The 22,728-nt window shown below is 37.1% G+C and overlaps 1 protein-coding gene across 2 annotated transcripts in view; it reads left to right on the forward strand.

The window, feature by feature from the left end:
- The window catches only part of HGF (hepatocyte growth factor), a 62,248-nt gene that overhangs the window by 16,856 nt on the left and 22,664 nt on the right, over window positions 1–22,728 (forward strand). Inside the window, exons 3-7 of one of the 2 annotated variants that reach the window (XM_072858501.1) lie at window positions 1,099–1,211; window positions 1,805–1,919; window positions 6,651–6,793; window positions 8,495–8,615; window positions 13,425–13,543. In XM_072858501.1, the coding sequence (XP_072714602.1) occupies window positions 1,099–1,211; window positions 1,805–1,919; window positions 6,651–6,793; window positions 8,495–8,615; window positions 13,425–13,543 (611 nt within the window). The remainder of the gene's footprint in view (window positions 1–1,098; window positions 1,212–1,804; window positions 1,920–6,650; window positions 6,794–8,494; window positions 8,616–13,424; window positions 13,544–22,728) is intronic. The other variant, XM_072858508.1, reaches the window with a different exon arrangement.

Consider the following 22,728-nt stretch of genomic DNA (forward strand, 5'->3'; position numbering starts at 1 on the left):
AGGAATATGGCACAGCCAAAGTATGGATGAAGTGTAGGAATTCTGTGTGTCTTTTGGATATTAACAAGTAGTGTTAAAATGCCTTCTCAGGTCAGAATAAAATATCTCCAAAGGTTTGGGATGACTGACAAAAATGTAGTAGGTAGACTTTGTAGTGGGCTAGAGACAATACTATCATGTCAGTGATTTGTTATTTGGGTCTGATGAGAAATTAAGGGAAAAAAGGATTTTAATGGGTTTTTTGTTAGTTTGTTTGTTTTTTTTTTTCTTTTTTTTTTTCATATTGGAATAACTGTTGCCCCCACCCAGGAAGTCACCTGTGTTTTTAAAATCCTTTAAAATATTTTACTGACACTTAAGGAATTTCCTTTCAAAATTACGTTAGGAGAAAAAGGTCTGCACATTTCATTTAAAATATTGAAAGAAAGTGTTTTTACTCTTCTGATTTCTGTTTGTCTGCCTTGCCCCCAAAAAATCCACTAAATTCAGCACACATTGTACTCTATCCTTGAAAGCAGTTAAAAATAAAACAAAAAAAAAAAAAAAAAAAGAAAAAAAAACAAAGCAAGGACAAGCTGTAGGTACACTATTACAGTTTGGGTTATTCATAAAAATAAAAATAATCTCATTTCTAAACAGCTCTGTTGTTCTAGGCAAGAAACAGACTCCTTGTGCTTGAATTTTCCTCAAGCCATCAGTGTGAGATACTTAACTATTTCAGAGGCATATTGTAAGCAGAGCAAAAGAAGATGTTTTAGAGTCTTCCTTTTTATTCCCCAGAAAGCAGCACAACTGGAGACACAAATGCTGTCTCAGTCACATTTATCTCACTTTTAAAATAAAGATCTTAAATGACAAGGGAACTCTTAGATTAGTGTGAACAACCAAGTTGGTATTTAATGTAATGGCCACATCAATTTAATTTTTTTGTTTCTTTGTTCTTGTCAGCACAGTTGTGGGTTTAAATAGTAATTTGGGCTGTTTCTCTGACTTTCCCAGTAAAAATAAATCTGATGTCATTGCATGCTCCTTGGCAGGCCATGTGACATTATTATAAACCACACAGAGATTTTTTTCTCATCCAGATTTTCTTCGCAGGGCCTTTGCTTATGACAGAGTTACAAAACGGTGCCATTGGTTATCCTTCAACAGCTTGACAAATGGTGTGAGAAAGAAGCAAGACCATGCGTTTGATCTGTATGAAAAGAAGGGTAACTGATTTATTTACTGATTTTGTTTTTCCAGCTATGGAGGGGGAAAAAAGCTGAAGTCAGTCAGTGACTTTTTGGCTGTAGGAGCATTCTGGGCATGGGATGGTTTTATGCATTCTGAAACCTGCATCCTGCAGTTTTATTTACAAATACCCTGGTTTTGCTGTCATGCAAGTTTGTCTACATACTTGCTCTTGATCATTTTTCCAACCTATATATTTGCCTACCATCATAGGTACTAGTCTGAATTGATACTTCAGTTTACTACTTAAAAGCTCAGTTGTATGAATTACTGTTATTGACTTAATATTGCTTTTATTTACCTCATTAATGAGTCGGGGACTTAAGTCTTCAGTCATGGACTTTTGGTCAATCAGACACTTTGGAAACATTTTCAGTAGCTTTCTTTGGGAAGTTAGTGATCAATATTTTGAAAAAAAGATACAAAAATGTATGTGGACAATTAAACGGTATTTTGAATAATTATTTAAAGGCTATCAAAAATATATTATTTTTATGTGAAAACTGATTATGAGCTCTAATTTTAAATACATTAACCAAACCCCTAAGATTCTTCTCTTTTCTTTCAATAGACTATGTCAGGAATTGTATCATTGGAAAAGGAGCAGACTACAAAGGAACGATATCTGTTACCAAAAGTGGTATCCAGTGTCAAGCCTGGAATTCAATGATCCCCCATGAGCACAGGTAAGAGTTCAGGAGCAGAGACAATGGGAATAGTGCTCAGACAGCTTCCATAAAGCATGGTTTGACTTATTAGCAGACAAAGAATTTATGAGAAAACTGACCTTAGACAACAAAATTTCTTAGGTGTATTCTTGCCTTTCCCCAAGAGATGTTGTTCTCCAGATCCCAGAAAATCCTTACGTTCTTGGGCTTTCTGCAAAGAGGTGTCTCCTAATGCCAGCCTGTGTGTCTGAATCCCTTCCTTTCCTGTGTCAGTTTTTTTAGCTGTTTATATCCTTTCAATCTCTTAGCTACTGGCAGAAACAAAACATCTACATAACTTCAGCCTGGGGTCTGGAAGTTTATCACTGTTTTCTGATAGACTCCCAGGAAATGGGTAATTTTTAAAAATACATTATTAGGAAGTGAGGGATATTAGGGATATTAGCCCACCTATTTGATCAGTATATAATTATTGTTACTATATTTTCCGTAGTTACTATTAATTCTCTGTTATTTGTAGAATATGTTAAACTCTATGAAGCACTTAGACCAGGCAACAAATACACGGAAAGGACTGAACAGATTATTGAAATCCTTTCCTTCAGATCATACGAGCAATAACTAAAGACTGATTCAGCAGGTATGGGACTTAACTTTTGAGTTTAAGACCTGACATAGTGAGGAACTGAAGCTATATCTACACCTTGAGAGTAGACTTAGTTCAACTATATTGGCTAAGGAAAAAGAGAAGAAAGCCAAAAACTGAAGCCAGTAATGGTAAAAACAGATTCAACCACAACAAACGTTGCTGGAAACTAGCAAAAAACTATGAAGTACTTGTCTACTCTTTGACCATTTCTCTTTGAACCTTTTTGTATTGGCTTTAACCATTTAGATAATAAACCCTTAAGAGCCAAAAACAAAGTGTCCTCTCACCCATAAGCTTCCTATCCACATTGCTGCCTTTTGCTCTGGACTCCCAGCATCAGCACTTTGTTTAGGAGGAGCCAAGCTGGAGATTGCTAGTGAGGAACTGGACTGTGCGCTGCTCAGTCCTGTCCTGACCAAATCTATCCAGTGTGCAAGATGATATCTTGGAACAACATTAAAAGGCAAAGGATACTTGGGTTCTCTCCTCTTATGATGTGTTACAAAGCTGAGCCTCAGGCTTGGACTTGACTGGACTTGGCTGTTTATAATATAGATGGTAGTGTGTCTGATTTTCAGTGTGAGACCAGGCCTGCTGTTAATTGTGAACGTATTATAAATACCATCAGCTCCCACAGCAATGACCTCTTGAGACTCAACACCTTGAAGTATACAGTCTTCATCTTTTAGAAATGAAAGAATTGTCAATAATTACAGCCTAAGCAAGAACGAGCATTTATTCTATATAAGATATGTATGACTTTATATAATTAAAGAAAGAAAAGTGTCTGGATAGTATATATTATCACTAAATTGCATTTTAATACACAACTTTATCTAATACATTTGGACAGCCACTCTTCTATGATGTATTTTATGAGAATGACTTTTCTCCTGCCTTGTGCAATAAGTTTAATTTTTAAAAGGTCACTGGATAAATGAGGTGGCTGCATGCTAATTTTGTTTTCAACATCAGAAAATATGATTTCATCATCAGAGATATGAGGGAGATGGGAAGAAGCAGACAGTAGTGGTGTGTTTGGAACTTATTAGTATGAAAGGCTTAGATTTTTAGGTCAGTTTTTCTCAACATCTGATTATCACAAAGTGCCATTGGAAAATAAATCCCTTTTTCATATTCAAGGGAGAAATGAACTTTACTGATTTTTCCTTATCTTTCTAGAAAGGATTGAAATAACTTCAGACTTTAAACTTGTGCTTGGATTTAACAAATTATATTTTTATTTCTTTGCATTCCAGTAGAACCTGGAGACTCCCAGCTGAAATCAGGGTTCCATTATTTTCGACTCCATCCTAGTACAGATTACAAGACTATCTCTTTTTTTGCTCTTACAAGTTTTTTATCTAAATGGATAAAGCCAATGCAAAAAGGGTTCAAAGAGAAATGGTCAAAGAGTAGACCAGTACTTCACAGGCTTTTTGCTAATTTCCGTGACATTTGCTGTGATTCAATCTGTTTTTACCATTACTTTTACTGCTTTGTTTTTGGCTTTCTTATTTTTTTCCTTACCTAATATAGTTGAACTAAAAAAACACACAGTTTTAGGTGTGGCTCTGTCTTCCATTTCTGGGTGGGTCTTTACTGCATCTCATCTTGTCCTCCCTCAAGAATGTTGCTTCACTACCTGTTGAAGCCATTTGTATATCTGACCCATCTTGAGTTTCTAATGCTATTCATTTAGACTTTTTTTCTTTTTAATGTTCTGACAGCATATCTGATGTAATTTGAAATGCCTTTTCCTTATATTTTCTAATGTCCATAATTTCTGAGCAGAAAGATTTTCCAGCAGGAAAATTAAATAACATTTTCTAATATGCGTTGACACGCTACATTAACACATACACAGGTTGCAATGTCCCATCAGAAAAGTTTGCCCAGGGCTGTCTTTAGCTAAAAAAAATTGAGAGATTTATATTACAAGACTACAGAGGAAAAACAGAAGCAACAATTTTACAGGCAGCAGTAATGACATAAAAATTATTCTCTTCAAGCACCAAAAATAAGAAAAGCACTTTAAAATAATGCTTCCACATTGCCTTCACTAGAACCACAATGTAATTAACAGAGGTATTTTCCACTTTAGTTAGTTCAAAGATTTCATTAATGGGAATAAAACATGATTAAAATGTCACATGTCAGAATTTTCTTTTTGTTTCTCTCTCTTTCTCTTTTTTTAAATTTTTAATTTATTCATTTGTAACATAGAATTTGCCAAGGACAGCAGGAATCATACATTTCTCTTCTGCTTTTGTATATAAATTAAATCAGTGTCTGTGTATAAGATTATCCCAAGTGCTTAGTTTAGTTTCCTAAGCTGCAAGTGTCTACAGTCTTCTAAAAGAAGTTAGATGAAATTTTATTCCTTTTTTTTCCCTCTAGAATATAGATACATTTTAATTCCCTTGGTGATTAAAAAAACCCACACCAAAACAAAACAAAACAAAACAAAAGCAACCAACCCTCCCTCCCCGCCAAACAAACACCCCAAATAAAGTATTGAACCAGAATTTACCACCAGAATTTAAATATAATGAAGAAAAAAACCTGGAATTTATCTTAGAAAGCTCAAAAATTAAATAAATTTATTAAGTTGAATTACAAATTTTGTGTGATCTCCTATGTATTTTGCCCAACTTTTCAATTAACAACAACAACAAAAATCGTAATGGAATTGAGCATAACTCTGAATTTAATGTGTTTTTTAACTACAGAGATTTAGCTGCTGTTTAGACATCACTGCAATGAAACTGGCAGTGAAGTGTCACTCAGTTTGTCTGCAATCTGCAGCCTGAGTGTGGCCATGAGTTCTTGCAGTAGCATTGAACAGAACCAGCTCTGGCATTGGGCTCCTTACTATGGGGTTACTGATTCCCTAGTTTGTGGCAAAAAATAACTAATACTACTTTTATGTATATAAATAAATAAATATATATATGCCTACATATATCTGTATATGTCAGTGTGTATGTGGGGGTTTCTCTAGAGGCAAGCACATAATTTTACAGACAGCTAAGAACACAAAACCTTGACCCTGGAGAGTTTATATTTGATGAACTGAGCATAAGCAGCAAAATCTCATACTGGAAATGTGTGTTAGGCAAAAACCATAGTATTAGCTCACATTTCTATTAAATCACTAAAGAAAAACAAAGTGCTTAGCATTGGCATGAGAACCCCTAATCTAAGGGAACAATCTTAAGGGGTATTGTTATTTAATAGCCCCTTACAGCAAAAGCAGAAAATATAATGAAAGGAAGAGCACAGTTTAAGTCAGCTAGGTCACACTTAAATGACCTAATTTGTATGATAGCAATGATGAGTGGGTCTATAAGTAGCAGACCCTAAGGTGACAACAGTGGGGCTTGTGGCAGAACATGAAGCAAGACAGCTAAAGCGGGATCTGGGGAAATTTCTGATGCTGGAATGCAAAGCAGCCCATGGTTTCGGGCAGTGAAAGCCTCTCAGCACGGTGTGTCACACCACTCGGTCACGCTCACACGCTCCTGATGCTCAGTTCTAGCTGCTGCGTGACCGGGGACGGGAAGAGGTTTCTCTGCTTGTGAACTTTATGTGGTAGGTGCACGCTAAGCTCAGCTGGGCCTGCCATATATGCACAACACGCATAGGAAAGGCAGGTCTGACATGGCTATGGACCCAATGAATTTTTCCCCTATGCACCCAATACATTTTCCCCCCTTGTCCAAGGGCCTTCCACCATTGTGTGAGTAGTTACAAGCTCATGAAGGAGAGCGCAGCAAGGGCTGACAGGGAGTGTGCTGCTGCCTCTGGCTCTGCAGCAGATAGTTGGCTCCGGACACCCGAGGGACGGGAGTAAAACTCGCTAGAGCAAGCTACAGACTAGACAAATTTTCCCAGATTTAGGCGATTGATTGAGTAATCCTGACTGAAGATGTGTATTTGTGTATGGACAGATATTTGGGTGTGTGCATTTGTGTAGGCAGGGTGGAGGGAGAAGGAAGCAGAAATGTGATTGTTTCTAACTGTTTGTAAAAAAATAGTATGATTAACACCAAAGTTTGCATGCTCTTATACTGTAATGATTGTCATTTTAAAACTAGCTTTTTGCCTTCGAGCTATCGGGGTAAAGACCTACGGGAAAACTACTGTCGAAACCCCCGAGGGGAAGAGGGAGGGCCGTGGTGTTTCACCACCAGTCCGGAGATGCGCCATGAAGTCTGCGACGTCCCCCTCTGTTCACAAGGTAACCCAGCACGGCGCACGCGGAAAGTTGCTTTTCTCTGCTGACAGCTGGTACACAGAACAGGTACAATGAAACAATAGTTTCCGTGACACTTGCTCATGGACTTTGGAGAAAGAATAGGTGATTTCTCAGCAAGAATAACTCATGTAGCTAGAAAAGCAGTTATTAGAGAAAGAGGAGATCTTGTTATGTTCCAGTACTCTGGAAGACTTGAGCAAGCTTTCAGGCTCAGCAGCTTTTTTTCAGGTCACGGAGGAGCTGGAACAATGAAGTTGTGCTGATCCACAAATGTGACCCTTTTTCAGTTGTCTAGTCCATAGTGAATCCATTAACAATTTCAGTATTACTATGCGATAAAATCATCTAGTGCCCCTCCGTGGTGAAATCAACTTTTCTTCTTCTTTTTGATGAAAATATAGATACTGAATTACAGGATGAAAGCTCAATCTAAGCATACATTTTGTTTTCCAAATAAATACTGTAAATAAATAAAACTTTTTATAAATCCACTCCCATTCGACTTTCAAGTCACAGAATTCGAAAGACTTCTTGTGCACCGTTGCATTTGTTGACTTTTAAGTTCTGTTAACCTCCAAACTAAGCTTTTATATCTTGCTAATCAGACAATTCAGTTTCAGTCAATCAACCCATTTAAATTCTCAAGATAGGATGCCTTTAATTTTCCTGCTAACGTGTCAAGTGCAATAGCTATGTAGTGGTGGGGGAAGAAAAGGGAGAGAGAGGGGGGGAGGAAGAGAGGGAGGAAGAGAATGATTTACAAGGAGCTTGAAAATCTATTAAAAGCTAACATTTAAGGATCAATCTAAGTGAGCTTCAAATGGCATAAGACCTGGAGCTCACTGCAGGATGAAGACTTTGGTAGCGGATGTTTTGACTGAAGAGTGAGATCTGTAATTGCATAAATTAGTATTTACTAAGTGATCCTTCGTTACAATTACTTTAATTAGGGGACACTTGAGTAATGTGTCTATAGTTATTTATGGTGAATTTATTTTATATCTTAAGACTTCCAATTCTAAATTATGAGGCATATTTTGTTCAACATTGATTTCAAATCCCTTTGGTAGCTTTTGCCCACTCTATCTCCACCCCCCCCACTTTCCCAAACCAGGGCTGAAAATGTATCATAGTCTAAGCTGCCAAAAAGAATTAGTATCGAAATGAAACAGTATCATATGTAGCCGTAAGTGCTGGGAATTTAAAGAGACAGACTACTGCATTGATATTGTGACTCAGCCATTATTCTGTACTTAAACTTGTGCTGTAATTATACTATGACTTAGAGTGATTTAGAATAATGAATGTTACTTAATTAGAAAATATCACCTCTAAAAAATACTCCTTCCTTAGATATGTGTCTCTCTCTCTTACTAACCATAAGTAAGGTTAAAGATCTGCTAGGAACATGAATGTCTCTAGCACCTCACACCTACCTGCCTCGAAACCATAAGTGTCTTATAAAGTGATACCAAATTTAAGCATCTGGATTAGATCTAAGAGATGCAATTCTATTCCAAAGGACTTTTGCCATACCAACCTAACTAAAAGATATCAATTTTTTATACTTCTTTAGGTTGTTTTCAATTTATAACAGCATGGATATAATTTAATTAATTTAAATTACTTTGGGGCTACAAGTCATCAGCATAATAAATGACTAGTACCTATTTTTTTTCCTAGTTGAATGCATGACCTGCAACGGAGAGAGTTACAGAGGGCCAATGGATCACACCGAGTCAGGCAAGGAGTGTCAGCGCTGGGATCTTCAGAGACCACACAAGCACAAATTTCGTCCAGAGAGGTAACCTCTCCTCCCCCCCCAAGAAAATCCATGTGGTTATAATTTTAAAATTACACACGTTCTGGAACCAGTTGGGCAAAATCAGCATTAGCTGAACTGAAATTTATGGAGTTCACCAGTTTTAGTTGCTTGGGCTTCTGGCCCATGGTGTGTGCAGGCTGGCTACCATCATGATGGAGATGTGGGATGGGGACTAGAGGCTATTTTATGCAGTTGTGGCTACATCCCATGGCTGTGTAGTGCAGTGATGTACATGTACTGCATTAATTGATCAAAATTTCCTCCCTAGCTTCACTGACAGTAAAAAATTAACCTCTGAATGTTTCTGTATATGTTGTTATGCAGCTTCAGTCAGCTTAAAATACCTTAAAGTAAACCACAAAGTAAATAATGATTAAAAGTCATAAATTTTTGTTAGAGTTCTTAATACAGTTAGTGAATATAAACTTGCAACATTGTCAAGTCAGAGTATGCTCCTTTTTTGAAATATTGAACAGCTCTCAAGCTGTAGATGGTCTTCTGTTGTAATCAGGTTTAAGTATCCAATTAGTTTGACCAAAATATCTGCCCACTACATGTGTTTTTTCAGCTTGGGAAACGAGTTCATGATTCTGTTTAGCATTTTATGTACGTGGATTTATATTTTATACTTTTTTATTTTTTTTTAATTTAGGCATAGATACATAATGACAAAAGATGAGGCAGAAATAGCAACAAAAATTGCATCCCCGTTAGGGTTTGTCCTAGAGGGTAAAATTCACCCGACCGCAAAGGGTCATCTATAATACACCCATTTGGAAGGATTTTGTGTGGGGGTTTAGGCCACACAGGAGGGCCTTTGTGTTTCTCTTAAACTGGACTAAAGTTTCCTTTTAGTTTTACTCTGGATTTTGGATTAACTCCATTTATAAAGTGGATTGAATAAACTTAAACTGCCAGAGGAAGACTGCAAGAATCAACAAACTCAGAATGATTGAGACCTTCCACTGAAAGTATCTTTTTATATGTTGAAGTGTTCCAGTAAATAAAGCATCATTTTTATACTCAGAAATATGGGTACTGGTAGATTTTAAAAAGACTGATTATTCAACAAAACATTAAGGATCTGCAGTTTTGGAGTTTATGTGATATAGCCTCTTTTTCCTCTTGGCTCAAATGATCTGCTTTATGAATAATAGCAGGCTCTCCCATAGTTCTGCTACAATAAATATTTTGTATTAGCAGACTGGGACTGAAGATAATCTGTTTCTGAGTTTTGCCATGCACTTGCTGTGCATTCTAGAATAAGTCACAGAAAGAACTTTGTTTCTTCGTAGTGAAACATTTATAGAACTTCTGGGTACAAACAAGAATAATTTTACTGTCAGGAGAAAAATTCTTTTTTCCGTTAATTTTGGATTGTTTGCAAAATGACTTTTCAGACTAACTGCAGTCTCATGAACGATTGCCTTCCTCCTTGAAAGATTTCCTTCAGAAAATGCCTTCTTGAGAGTTTTCAGACTGTAATAAAAATGCTTTTTTATCAAAAAGTGACTGTGCTGGTTTTGGCAGTGACCCATCCAGACTGAACTGATCTGTATGTGCTTTCAGAATAGTAGCTGGGGTCCAGTACATTTCTAATACACTGATGTTAATTAACTTCATGGAATGGTCACTAAAGGTAGTGACAATCACACTTTGATTATACTCGCTTTTAAAAATGTTGTGGGCTTTGGTTTATTTTTTTTTAAATAGTTATTTAAGTTGAAAATAAGAGAGGAGGTCTAGAACAAACAATCCATTAAAATACAGCAATCTTTAAAGAGGCTTTATACTATATCATCTAGGAGTAATGTGAATGACATGGAAACCAGGAAGGACTGGATGGATAGATTTAAACTTATTATCATTTATGGATTCATCAGTTGCAATGACGAAGAAAGAGAGGTAAAACTAGTCATCTTTTCAAATGCTCCAGTCTACCTGCTGTTGGAAAATGCTTTCAGCTCAGGGTGAATACATCTCACTTTTCCTTTTTGTCACCTCAATGAATTGGTCCACATTTATTCCCTTCCGGGGGCACTTACTGAAGAGAATTGATAATACTTGTTTACTTAGATGTGGTTGAGGCTAGCAGTAAGAAGCCCCCCAAATGGCTCCTACATGACTTGTTTTTAGCTATTAGTGGATGCAAAATTGTATTCTGAAGCTCCAGTTCTCTCGTGTATGCCTCACAGGCAGGATTATGCCTCAGTATGGAAGGAAGACCATTGAGGATAATGACTTAAATAGGCATAGAGCAGCATAGAGCAGCATATTTCTCCACTTCTGCTCATATTTTCTGCTAAAAATCAAATATGATGTGAAAATAGGTACTTATTGCATGGAGGAAATAGGGCTGAAGTGTAGTATAAGAGTTGAATAACTGTAAGTATCCTTTTGTTAAAATACTCTGGTTTATATCTCTTGTATGAAAATTTACTTCATACAAAATCAAGTTTCCAGTCCTGCATGTCTTTTAAAACAAAAAGAAGGGGAAAAGAAATATTGGTGAAGAGTTTTAGACACTAAGTTTCAGTTTAGTTCCAGCAGAACTATAGATCAGCATCTGTCTCTTTAAAGAGAATAAATCTTATCTCTTCATCTAACACTTTTTTTCCCTCTAGAAACTGAGAAAAAGTGTTGATTTTGACACCAGATGTGTATCTTAATGCTTCATTTTAGTTTCAGCAGTGAAGTACAGCTACTGCAGTTTTAAGGGGAAAAAAAGAAATATGTAGAGTTCTGAAAGATCTTGGAAACCTCAGGCTCTTTGTTGGGTCTAAGCAAGAGGTCTGTGCCCAAGTGTATTGGGGAAGGAGGATAATGCAGAGCAAAGGGATGAGTTCTTAGGGAATCCTCCACCGTCTCACTGTTGAATTGTGTGGAACAGTTGAAGCCCTGTTGTTTATCTTATCCCTAATATTTGTGTCTTAAAGGTTAGTTGGCCTTTTCTATAGGAACTGAGGAACTGTTGCTTGCTGGATATGAAGGAAGGCAGAAGCATGCCTGAATGTTGTGGGAAGAACCAGTGACTGGGAAGGCTGTTGTTGCTCTAGAAAAGGGCACATAGATATAGTAGGTGGAAAGATACAGTTCACAGACACTACTCCATCCCACAAAGGCACCCAAAGCTTGATCCTGGAAGAACTGTTACACCTCTGCTTAAGTTTTAGTTAGTAAATAACACATTTTTGACATACTGTGGGAACATATATAATATTAGGAAGGACAGAGCATTCAGTGCAATGAAAGAGACTTGCCTTCTAGAGAGTGGATTCTTTACACCCCCAGTTGTTTTTGAATGGGTTTGGGGAGCTATGACTTCAGATACCTTACCATTCCTGGGCTCACCTTGGTTCCTGGGTAGTGTCATGGACTCTCCATTGCTACATGACATGGAGCATGTGCTGCCAACATGAAAGCTCGTCACTGCACCTACTGGGTGCCCAAAGCTGTCTCGTTTTTTGTTATATTATTAGCCCATTAACTGTTTTCTTGTGAAATCCTTGGACACAATTTGTTCCTTTGGAGTTTGTCTTCTGCCTAGCAGAAAACAGGGTACTGCTTCTAGATCTGAAACTACCACATTCTTGACTGCCTTTGAATTCTCTGTTTTGTGAGGTTTCTCCTTGGTGGTTTTGATGTTGTGGGGTTTTTTTGTTTGTTTGTTTTTTAGTTTGGTTTGGGTTTTTTGGGGGGGTTAATTCTACTTAAACTCTGACCCTGTCCCTTGTATAGATGAAGGAACTTGATTTTTCCCAAGGAATGGGAGATCAAGTTGCAAATGCAGGAGTCAAAATTAGGATGACTGTTTGACAGAAAGCATCCTAGCAAAAACACATTCTTATAAATCATATTTTCCTCTGCTTGTGCAAAACACATCTGCTTGCAGTTGTACATGGGTTCAGGTTCCCAGGTAGTTAACTTTATTGTTCTCTTACATACTTTTCATGTTTCTCTCAGGGGCAAATCTACTTTTTGTTTCTTTTACAAATATGTTTCAATAAAACTGGAAAACCAATACAATTTGTATTCACTGAAGAAAAAATAAAGTATGCACTTATCTCCTTCTCTTTAAGTTTATAGATGTTAATATAGCACATTTATACAAAAAGAACCTCCTTATCTTGAATATCTGCCTGATCATTCAATGATGGCAGTAGGAACGTGGAAACAATTAAATGGCACAATAGTTTCAAATCTTAATGAGATAAAGCAAGACGGAAGTTAATTCCTTATTTTTCTCTTTTTTCCCCAATGCTTGAAATGAGGGCATGACCTAGAATGAGCTCTATTACAAAAATTGAGCTATCATTAGTAACATAGCTGTTCAAAATAGCTTCCAGTTTGAACCCAGGGCTGTTGCACTGAAGAACCTGTTTTCTTAATGAGTCCGGCATGCCAGGCAGTGTTTATATAATCCACACTTAATTGGGCTGTTTTAAAAAAAAGAGTGGCTTTAGACTCTGGTCATCAGTTGACAGACAGAAGAGCAAGAGTTTAGCAATTAGCAGAGTTACCCCATCCGGTCTCCTGTGCATTAGCACAGCAGGGAATCCCCTCAGTGGAGGTCTGATTCTGCTGCATAGTTGGAAAGAGATTTTATGTTATTAACATTCTAATAGTGTTAAAAGAGTATCTGCATCCATCTCACAGGATGAGACCCAAGATTAATGGTAACTGGTTCTTGTTTGCCTCTGCGGAAGACTGTCCTTGAAGTACCTTGTACAAGCCTGTGCAGTGTTGCCGAGAAGACTTCCCTGACACGCTTCTCGTTGTGGTTTGCAGATATCCTGACAAGGGCTTTGATGATAATTACTGCCGCAATCCTGATGGCAAGCTGAGACCATGGTGCTACACTCTTGACCCTAACACCCCCTGGGAGTTCTGTGCAATTAAAACGTGTGGTGAGTTCAAGCAAAATTTATTACTTCCTTTTCCTTTCCAAAATCTGGACACGGATAGTTCAAGCAATATAGGACCACAGCTAGTTCATTCATTGCACTTCACTGACTTTTAAAACAGCTTTCAAAGAGGATCTCCTATAAAGACATTATATTTAATCTGGACAGGAAATAAAAGAATTGTGTGTTACTTAACACTGGAATATGTGTATATCTTACATACAGGAAATTGCATTAAAATGTAGGAATATCAAGAACTAAAAAAGTGAGGCAATATCATCATGAAGATCTCATGTACAGTATTAGTTTGGGCATGCTGGGCATCTACATTACATTTTGGGCTTAGGTGCATGCACGCCTTCCCCACTCAGTGCTCCCTCTGTCAACAGCTGTTCATTGCTTTGTTTTCCTCTTCCACATTGTGCTGTTCTAGGCCTCGGTTCCTGCATGCTATTCAGCCTTGTGCTGAAGACAGAATTATTAATTTCCTCATGGGTTTCTCTGTGATATTCAGCAGTCCAGTATCAAAGCACTGCACAGGCAATTAATTTATTTTCATCTGTCAACTATAAGATGGTGGCTTTTGTTATCCTCACTTTACAGATAGGGAATTGAATCAAAGTAACATTAAGATATACAAATATTGGATGCCCACTTTGAGATGCTTTAGTTCTGAATTTTTAGAGCATTCTGTGGCATGTTCTATCTGCAAAGCCCAGATCCTCCTGACTTTGGTGGTAGCTCTGACAGCTCTGTTCTACTGATAATTAGATGTCTTAAATGAGCAATACAGGGATAACGAGGACGGTAAAACTATTTGACCTCCCTTGAAAACCTGGGTAAAGTAATTTTTCTAATGCTGGGGCTGAGGCAGATGGTAGAATTAAGTTTTGTTGGGACATGCTTTAATCAGGAAACTGAGATTTGCATCCCTGAAATTCTTTGCCTCATTCACAGCTTGTGGGATTTACAAGTGATAGTCTCCTCTCTTATGTCCCATGCTTCTTATCGCCAGATTTGGGGTCCAATTTTTTGCCCCTAGTGAACTGACAACATGTGAAATAATCAATGTACAAGCATGACATTAAAGGCAGTCTGTAATACCTAGGTAGATTTTTTTATTCTCTTTACTCAAAATACTTCGTTTATAACATCTTGGGAATAAAGACAATTTCTGAAAACAAGGTATTACTTTAGCTGAATCCATACTGTAGAAGCTTGTCAGCTTAATATGCCCCAGCCCTGTGGCAGAGCCCCCAGGAATACTGGCAGAAAAGGGAAAACAGTATTTTTGGCTTTTCTGTGAAGTAGAGGCAAAGGGAAGCTTCTAAAACTGCTCAGTGAAACTCAATGTCATGTTAGCTCATGAGAAAGTCAGTTTCTCTTAGATCTGCAGTTTTGGAAACTACAATTTCCTTTGTTGTCCTGCTTCAATTTTGACCAAAATTAAGTGTTAAAAAAAAATCCTCGAAACCAGACACTCTGCTTTTTGTCTAGCTCTAAGTGTCACTTCTGTAGGCTTATGTCATTGTAAAATTCATTTGACTCTTCTGGGAGGAGGATAGAAGAAGAGAATAGATTCTATTAAAAAGGACAATAAAGCTCACCTGGAACTGGATTTACATGAGAATTCAAAAAAGGTGAAAAAAAAAAAAGAAAAATAATAATAAGCATAAAAGGAGTGATTTTTAATGACTTTAATTTTTAGGGTTCTCTGTATTTTGTTGTTGTTGTTGTTGTTGTTACATAAACCAAGATAAACCATTACTGGGGTATCTAAAATCCAGAAAAAACAGAGACAGTAGTGGATCTTACAAAAAGTCTGTTTCTATAATGTAATCCTGTATTTTTCCTATAATGTTAGCATATATATAAATACAGGGGGAATGGGGAGAGAGAAGAGGGAATGGCTCTGGCATGAACCTTTATGTGTGAGCAGTTGCTACCTAAAGTGGGAAGCATGGGATTCTCCGTCTTGACTTAGAATTCTTACCAAACCAAATTACACCGTGTTTTCTGCTTCCACGACCAATAGTTCAGAATTTTCTCTCCTCGATTGTTCTTGGCTTAGGCCAGTGTAATGTCTTGGAGTGTCAGTCACTTCTTATCACTCAGTCAATTGTTCGAAATCCAAAGTTTGCGTAAGAATACTCTTACTGTACTTCCTGATGCAGAGTAATTGAACTTATTCTGCACTATCATATGTCATTGTAAATCCAGTATAAGTTAGTTAAAATTAGCAAAATTATTCTACTGTAAAAAAGTGAGGTTAATTATCTTCTTTGGGCAATGTCTGTAATCAGGTTCTCCAGAGAGAGAAGAAACTTAACAGGACTACTTCTTGTTTTTGAGTCAGGCACCCATTAAGTCACACCTATGCTGAAAGTCTTGCCTGTAAACTACAATACTAATTCATGTAATTATATCTACAGTTATTGATAATCTTTGATAATAGGGAAAGTTCAGTCTTTCCCCATTGTGAACACAGTCTTGCTTAGCTCTATAACTGAATCATCTTTCCAATTTTTTAGTTAATTCATTAAGTTAGGGATTGTTGGTTTTTTTGATTTTTGGTTTGTGTTTTTTGGGTTTTTTTGGTCTGTGGGTTGGTTGTTTTTTTTAAACTAAACTATACTTCCTACATTTCTCTAATTATTAGATAATATATAAGTCATATGTAGCATACTAAATCTGTTCTTTTCCCCTGGTAGAAGTGTTTTTATTATAAAAAAAAAATATTCCAAAGTTACAGCTGACTGTTTCACAAATGCAACTTTTATAAAACTTTATCCTTTGGCATTTCCTGAGCTAATGTGTCAGTGTTCTGAGGATTCACATCTGGCTTTGTTGGTCACGTAAGCTTACAGTCCATGCAACTTTCAGTATCTACAGTCTGGCCTAAGTTTTATGAAATAGTTGGGTGGGAGATCTCCTACAAACTACTGTAATGTCACCTTAGTCTACCCAAGTCACAATTAGAGTCCTGAAGAAAAGGTAATAATCAAAATGAAATTTAGAAAAAAACCCACAATGTAATGATTTTAATGTTGTGATGAAAGCCTTTTGTCTCATTTCTAGGCAAAAGTTGACTGAATTAACTAGAAATTCTTTCTTTCATCTTCAGTTAGAAAGTATATTAAGATCAGTGGAAATTTCATGTGCAAAACTGTATTTTCATTGCAGAAAACTGTAGATCTTTGGAAATTACTGAAGCAATCTATATGAGGAAGCATACAAAAGTAGTGATCTTGAAAGTGCTTAATCCAGCAGATATTTTCAAATGATGTTTAGCACAGGCATATGTCATTGCCCTCTACATAAGATGCAATGCTGCTCAGTGCTTTCGTTTATAACCCAGAGAGAGAATTTATTGCTGATATTACTGTTGTATCACTAGCTCGGTGACCAGAATACCAACACAAAATATCAAAACCCTGTTTTCAGTTTTCTGTCTTTCTTGGGGCACATAGAAAAACTGTTTTCCCTCCTTCTAGCAGGGAGCCCAAAACACTAGGCTGTTCTGGGTTTCAGTGGCTGCTCCATTTTCTGAAGCTGTGGCTATGTGCAATCTCAGGACACTAAAAAGACAACATCATGAGTTATATGTCTTTATATCTTTGTGGTTTGGATTCTCACACAGGTTTTAATTCCTATGGTGAAGACTGTTTATATATTTTACAAGAAATACTAATTAGAAAAAATGTTTTGCAAATCCAAGTCCTTGGACCATATACAAAAACGTAGGTGTCCTCTCTTTGGGGGAGTGACCACAAGGCAGCATGCTGCTTGTGGCTTTTGCTACATGTCATGAGTGCTAGTATGCTCTATAGCCAAAATGCTGACAACAGCTCATATACAAAATTTTCGGCAAAAAAGTCAGTGGAAGGAAGCATTCAGAAAATAAATATGTTTTTAAGACTGAAGAGACAGGAGGGCATTGTAACTTTATTTCCAAGCACAGAAGGCAGCATAAAACATTGTGGCTTACAGCCAGGGCTCTGAGAAAGAGATGACAGGAGCAATTAGGGATTAGAGATGGCTCAAGCTGCAAAAATTGGATCTGGATTAAGACTTCAGGGACCCCAGAATTGGTTTGAAGTTGCTCACATATGTGTCTGTGGTTTTGGCTTGAGACAATTTTTAGTTAGAAGAGAGGATAAAAGGACAACTATAACAGCAATAAAGAAGTGTAGGCTGAAATGAAGAAATGGAAGCAGTGACAGCAAATATGAAAAAAGAAAATGACTGTTACTTTGGCATGAATGAGGACATGGACTACAGGGAAGACAGGAGTGGGGAGCTAATGCTGCTTTCAAAAAAAAGAAAAAAGGACAGCTGCACTTCTGTGGATGAGCTATAGGGCTATGAGAGAGGTGCTGAGGCATGAAGCTACATATGTCAGTCATTCGAGAGCTACAGAGCTATATGGAATTATTATGGTAAGGACAGTGTGTGATTGCTGCCTACCTGATTTCCAACCAACCCAGCTGATTTTACCATGGATTTAGCCTTTGCTGTCAGTACTCATAGATAATAGGCAGAGGTGACTGGAGCCTGAAAAGCCCTAAGAGAATTCAGTAAGGGTTTGGTTTGATGGGAAAAAGCAAGTAATGAAACAGCAAAACTGAGAATCTAGATATAAAAGAAGATATATAGAACCATTAGTTATATAGATATCTAGATATATAGAACCATTGCAGTGTGCCTACAACTTTTGTGAAGGCAAAGAATCGCCAATATTAGATTACTCATTCTTTAGAAGCAGAGATTTCAACTGCCCATTTGAATGTGAAGTTCTGATTAAAGAGTTATTTGTTGAATCATAGTATGCAAACAAATAAAAGTGCCACTCAGTTTAAGCTTAATATTTATGTAAGATAAAGATGTTTATAGAAAGGAGTCAGTGAAAAGAGACTGATGTTTAGTGGTTGATAAAGTGTTACCTTCCACCTCGCTTCACATGGAGGCATAGAAGAGGTCCAACATTCATTGTGTGTGCAACAGCTTAATCTACGTTTCCTCAAAAAGGATCCTTCTCAGATCCTTTTCATAATTTCCATTATAGTTTTGCAAGTGAGATTTAAGCGCTCTGAACCTGCAGAGATACGGATTTTTTTCTTTAATGGATTTAAACTAAAAATTGTTAGGATTTAAAGCCTAGTTGTAGATATTGGAACAACCCAGAAAGATCTCTCTGTGCTCAAGGACAAATGAACTGTAGGTGTGCAGGTTTTAGGTGACAATGAGTTCTTCAGTACTGTGATTCCTGAGCTTTGGTCTAATTTATTTCTGTACTTTCTCATATGTTTTTACTAAAAAAAACCCAAAACACTAGAAATCAGTGGGTGGGGTTTTTTTTTTCATGTTTCATGTACTGTGAGGTAGTACATTGAAGGAAACACATGGAAAGAAAAGAGCTGCCACTATCATACTGCCCAGCACTGTAGATCGTATTGCTTGAAGTAGGGATGCCTGGAGGCAGTGTAACTGAGCATGAGCAACTTCTGCCCATAAAGGCACTCAAGTTTCTTAGTGACATTTGCAGAATTGCATGAATCATGTTTAATGAGGACTTTGCTGCGTTTAGAACACTTTCTTTACTGGGTTAGGCACCTCATCTTTTAAAATCTACTTTTTAAAATCTTGTTACAAATCAGGGCACATTTTCCTTTTGTTGACTGATACACTAGGAAAAACATTGCAACAATATAAGCAAAAGTAGGAATTTTCCTGATGAAGTAATTTAGGACTCTGCTTCTTTTCCAACTATGTCTTTTTCAAAAAATACATAGTATTACTGTGAAAGAACATGAATACTCCAGCAAAATCCCTACCTTCTTTTAAGACAGCAGGAGTTTCACCATTGACCTAAAATTTGTGCAGGATCTTCTGGTTCTTTGGGATTAAAGACAGAAATAGTACTCTAACTGGTTACTTCAGCTGTAGAATGACTCAAGGCCCCTGCTGATTCCCTCATGCTGGCATTACTGTGAGAACCAGAACCAAGAAGACTATCTGTGGCTTTACACATGAAGCTCTGGATACTGTTTCATCTCTTTACTTCAGCATCTATGAATGCATGAGCTGGCCCTTATTAATAAAGTTACTTATTTTGAAGTATTAAAATAAGGAGGGTTTTATGGAAAAAAGGAAACCTTTGCATTATTGCACTTTGGTTGGGGACTTCAGAGTGAACATGTGAAGGAGAAAACACTACCAACAGGAAATCCTCAAGTAGCTGTCTGAATTACATGATTAATTTGAGTCATCCAGAATACAAAAAAAATTACAACAAAATTCAAAAGTAGCAAAATCCTGCTAGACAATTACCAAATTCTTCTGTTCATAATCAAGTTTCATACAGGAATAAAAAGTGACATGTAGTTAATAAATCATAAATAGTAGTCTTTTATACAATGATATTTTGTGTGATCTTCTGTAACAGTACCTTTTCTCTCAGTTAAGAACTATAAAAGCTGAACTTGGAACAAAAAAAGAAAGGGTACTTCTAATACAAAATTAAAGTACCTGCCTGCATAAGGATTGCTTCTTGAATTTAAATTCATCTTCTAACTTAATTCATAATGTCTTTCTCATTGGAACAAGCCCTTGGAGTTGCAGGTCTTAATTTATATTTTAGAGGAATTGCTAGGATAAGGATGGGAATTCAGCCTTACAGATTTTTAGCTTGATCTTGTTTCCACATTGTAAGATAACTGGTGAGTGTGGTCTCAGAACTCTTTCACCGGTGCTCTGCACATCTGGTGTTCATGCTCAGAGTTATTAAACTTTAGATAATTGGCTATGTGGGTGACAAGAGTAATTAGCCTCAAGAACAAGACCAGCACTGAATGGAGATGACTACTTAAGTTGCAGGCTTGGACAACCTGGTCACTTCTTAAAGTTTGGCATCTGCCTTATAGTCTGCAGAGCACCTCTGTAATGCCTGGTGAGGCAGGCACCGCTCCTCAAGCTTTTGCATGTCCCTGTGCACATCCAGCCCACCTTTCATTAACATGAACAGGGAGACATAAATGAAGGGCTTCTTGAGCATTTTTTTTGATAATTTTTGGGCTTTCTGTAAGATTCAAGAGCCAGAATGGGAGAGGTTGTTTCTGAGGGCACAAGCCCTCAGAATTTCAGAATTAAATTTCAGAAATATTTTGGAGTCTCATTTTTCATGTTTGAAAATTAGCGATTTGTAGGAAATGCAGGTGGTATAGCAAAAAGAGTTTGGGGAGCGTTCTGTGGACCTTTTGGAAAGATAGAACTGCTTTATTAATTCAAATAAAAATATTTTAGTGATCCTCTTCATCACTCAATTGTTATTGAGAGCTGCCACAAAGTAGTAGTAGCAGATAATCCATCACACATTGCAGATTTTGAAATAATTTCTCTCTTAGCCATTATAATGTAAGTCTTTCCAGTAGTGGCTTGGCTGTGCAAGTATTCATGACAATGTGAAAGTTAAGCTTGTCTGGTTTCTTTAAATAGGATATTTTGACATGGACAAATTGTTGTAAAACCTGATCTACAGACAGAGGTCACTGTCCAGTCACATAGTGTAAGGTTTAGTGATGAGCTGTGTATCTGTAGATGTATAAGAAGGAATGCTCTACAAAATTACTTTATGGCCTTGCTTAAATCAATTGGTGCATTAATTATTTCATTTCAGGCATGTGATTTTAAAAAAACCCCACACATGATATATAAACACCAACCTAATTACTTTTTCCCTGGTTTGACTGAGTACAGAGTAGATGTACATTACAGTACATTACAGTTGCAATAGTAACTTCTTGTGTATAAATAAGGTCTTTGTAATAGCTTGTGTTAGTGTCCTGGTTTCGGCTGGGATAGAGTTAATTTTCTTCCTAGTAGCTGGTATAGTGCGGTGCTTTGGATTTTAGTATGAGAATAATATTGATAACACGCTGACGTTTTGGCTGTCGCTAAGCGGTATTTACAATGGTCAAGGACTTTTTTTTCTTCAGCTCCCCATGCTCTGCCAGGTGCCCAAGAAATGGGAGGGGGCACAGCCAGGACAGCTGATCCAAACTGACCAAAGGGCTATTCCATACCATATGATGTCATGCCCAGTATATAAACTGGGGGAGTTGGCCGGGGGGTAGCGATGGCTGCTCGGGGACTGGCTGGGCATCGGTCGGCGGGTGGTGAGCGGTTGTATTTTTTTTTTTTCCCTTCTTTTTTTCCCCTCCCTTGGGTTTTGTTCCTCTCTCTCTCTCTTGTTGTTTTCCTTCTCATTATAATTCATTATTATTATTATTATTTTGTTCCAATTATTAAACTGTTCTTATCTCAACCCACGAGTTTTCTTACTTTTGCTCTTCCGATTCTCTTCCCCATCCCACCGGGGGGGAGTGAGCGAGCGTCTGCGTGGTGCTTAGTTGCCAGCTGGGGCTAAACCACGACAGTTAGGTTGAATTTTTATGCATTATTACTACTATTTAAGAAGACTTTTTGCTAGAGTTATATAGTTGTAATTTATTAATTTACTTGGGAAATATTATGCAGCCAGGATGCCATATGTATGCTGAAAATTATCACAGTAGGTAACTTTATTTTTTTTCCAAATTATACACCACATCTCTTTCATTTTTAATAAAAACATTGCATATATTTTTTGAAAAGACTAATATGTATATGAATGTGGCACAGCAATGTTCAGTCTAATCAGCTTAGGAACTATTTTAGAAGATAATTCCAATTTGTTTTCATATATGCAAATGAAATGCATATGAAAACTGAAATATGCAGCTATGTATTTCTATTAGACACATGAATTTGTCTTTTTGTTGTCCAATTATTTAAGTAGTGAGTAATAATGATTAAAAATATAGTTACTAGCTGCAAACCTGTTTGATGAATCCACGAGAAAGGGTGCATTTGTCAGCCTGCAGAAGCCTGCTTGTGATATTTGCAGTGCCATGTCCTTTTGACTTTGGAACAACCTTGCAACTCACAATCCCATTGAAACAGGGCAACCTTTGCAGACAAAATGCCTTGGGAAGGAAGGACAGGAAATTAATTTGACTGTGAAACACTGATGTAAAAACATTGACCAGATGAAGAGAAAAAGGGAAATCTTCTCCAGCATGGAGAAATGTATAATTTAACTGCACAAGTTGATGTTATCATCTGACAGGGAAGTGATCTTTAACGTAAAA

The sequence above is a fragment of the Ciconia boyciana genome, chromosome 1, assembly GCF_034638445.1.
Source record: "Ciconia boyciana chromosome 1, ASM3463844v1, whole genome shotgun sequence".
Taxonomy (NCBI): domain Eukaryota; kingdom Metazoa; phylum Chordata; class Aves; order Ciconiiformes; family Ciconiidae; genus Ciconia; species Ciconia boyciana.